This window comes from Triticum urartu, unplaced genomic scaffold, assembly GCF_003073215.2.
Source record: "Triticum urartu cultivar G1812 unplaced genomic scaffold, Tu2.1 TuUngrouped_contig_6385, whole genome shotgun sequence".
NCBI classification, from domain to species: domain Eukaryota; kingdom Viridiplantae; phylum Streptophyta; class Magnoliopsida; order Poales; family Poaceae; genus Triticum; species Triticum urartu.
In genome coordinates this window covers 6,951-9,199 of record NW_024117144.1, presented here as the reverse complement: position 1 = coordinate 9,199, position 2,249 = coordinate 6,951, and the positions used below count along the sequence as shown (strand labels likewise).

General features: G+C 48.6%; 1 protein-coding gene across 1 annotated transcript; it reads left to right on the top strand.

The window, feature by feature from the left end:
• Positions 1-3: 3 nt before the first annotated feature.
• Positions 4-1,810, top strand: LOC125530539 (the record flags this gene model as incomplete). The annotated part of the gene is made up of 2 exons (XM_048694921.1): positions 4-32; positions 115-1,810. Coding segments are annotated over 2 exons (1,413 nt in total), but the record flags the coding sequence as incomplete, so codon positions are not given.
• Between the last annotated feature and the right edge of the window lie 439 nt (positions 1,811-2,249).

Genomic DNA, 2,249 nt, shown 5'->3' with positions numbered 1-2,249 from the left:
CCCACCCAGTCCGCTCGAGTCGACCGCCGCCGGTGAGTGCTTTTGCCTTCTCGTCGATCTCTGGTTTTAGAGTTTTTCAATTTATTCAGAGTTTTACTGAAAAAATTTCTACAGAGGACCTGTCTCTCCACCGGCGTCTGAGGCTACGCCGGCGGCATCGCCGGAGCTTCCGGAGGACATCCTGATGATGGTCCTCGCCACACTCGAGATCCCCGACCTCATGCGCGCCGGCTGCGTCTGCGCCTCGTGGCGCTCTGCGTACACCGCACTGCGCAGCCTCGACAAGCACAAGCAGGCCCAGACGCCGTGCCTGCTCTACACCTCTGAATCTGCTGGTGAGCATGTTGCGTGCCTCTACAGCCTCGTGGAGAAGAGGGTCTACAGGCTGACCCTCCCGGAGCCGCCTCTCCGCCACCGGTTCATCATCGGGTCCTCGTTGGGCTTCCTGGTCACCGTCGACGATAGATCAGAAATGCACCTCGTCAATCCTATTACTGGCCAGCAGATTGCTCTCCCTTCAGTGACCACCATTGAGTACGTGAAGCCCATCTTTGATGACACGGGTTCGGTCCACGAGTATGAATACCCAAGTCACTCTGCAAGACGGGCTTTCTTCACGCCGTCGATCATGCCTCGTTGTGAGCTGCGGGAATGCTTCCAGTTCAAGGCGTTTGTGTTCCATGACACATCGGCAGGAAGCTACATCGCGGTGCTCATCCACAGGCCATACACTCACCTATCCTTTGCAAGGGTTGGGGATGACAAGTGGACCTTGCTGGAACCACACTGTGACTACCAGGACTGCACCTACAAGGATGGGTTGCTGTATGCAGCGAGTACGACGGGAGAAATTCATGCCTTCGATCTTAGTGGTCCTGATGTTACAATGAAGATTATCAAGGGGGGAGACGAGGGCTTTGATCCCGATGCTGTACACATTGTTCAGGTTCCATGGGGTGGTCTGCTGCTTGTTTCAAGATTAAAGGAGTTTGATGATCCTGATGAAGACGTCGACCCTAAAATACCAGTTCCGAATACCAGGGAAATTAAATTACACAAAGTTGATGATGGTGCTGAGAGGCTTGTGGAAGTTGATTGCTTGCCTGAGCATGTGCTGTTTCTTGGGCTTAATGATTCACTTTGTCTCAGTGCCAAAGATTACCCTGCTCTCAAGGGGAATCATGCCTACTTTACTGACGATCAACAGTACAATCAGGCTCGTAAGAGTAGTCGTCGTGACATTGGAGTAGTTGGCTTTGGCAATTATAATAGCAAGGAGGACCTTGTGTCTCCTCAGCTTTGGTCCAACTGGCCTTCTCCCGTGTGGATTACACCCAGTCTTACTCTGATGAAACTGCCGCCAAATGACCGTTGGCTCAGTGGACCATTGTGTGGACTCCCAAAGATAGAAGAGGGCACCTTGAGGGGTCTCTTTGCCAACCTTGGGATCCCAATCAGCATTGGTCCAACTGGGATGCTCCAGTGTTTGAAGAAGTAGGTCACCTAGGCGCTCACCTACACGTGCTGGAGGGCGAGCTCGTTGCCTAGGCTCTAATTAAGCTGTAGAAGACCATGTGCAGCAGAATATGAAATGGTGGCATCGAAGGGCTGATGATTCAGGAGGCCGCATGATGGCATCAGGCTGTCAAGTTATGATCTGTATCAAGTATTTTAAGTTTCATAAACTTGTCTCTTTGTTATGTGTGGGACTCTGAAACTTTATTATGTCTTATGTGTGATGTGTGCGTGCTTGTGTTTCTTTTATGACTTGTGAGAGCGGCCGGAGAAATAAGAACTTTGTTAATTGTTATGTTTGCTTTGTTGCGATTTGTCATTTGTGAACTTCTGATGATTACTGAAACGTTGTCAAGCTGCTGTTTTGACCAGCCGTGTTGCTGTTTGGAGCTGATGTGCAGCTGTTCTTATGAGTCTAGTCTTCTCTTACTGTTGTTCATTTATTCTGTTAGTCACCATCTCTGATGTATGTGACGGCGCTGCTGCATGCAAGACATCAAGAAGCCAATGAAAAGAAGTCAGTATTTTAGAGCAGGTATGAGTCTAATCTGCTGCTCTTTTTAGTTCCGTCGATGGATACTTAGCTGATATATTCTTCTTTGTATTTTATAAGCCATGCTCACATCAATTTCTTCTGATAGCTCCACTTGCAAGCTATTAGAAAACATAGTTGCATATGTGGTAAATCGACTAATTTGGGAATTCATTAATCCGTGGCTTGATAATTATATTGT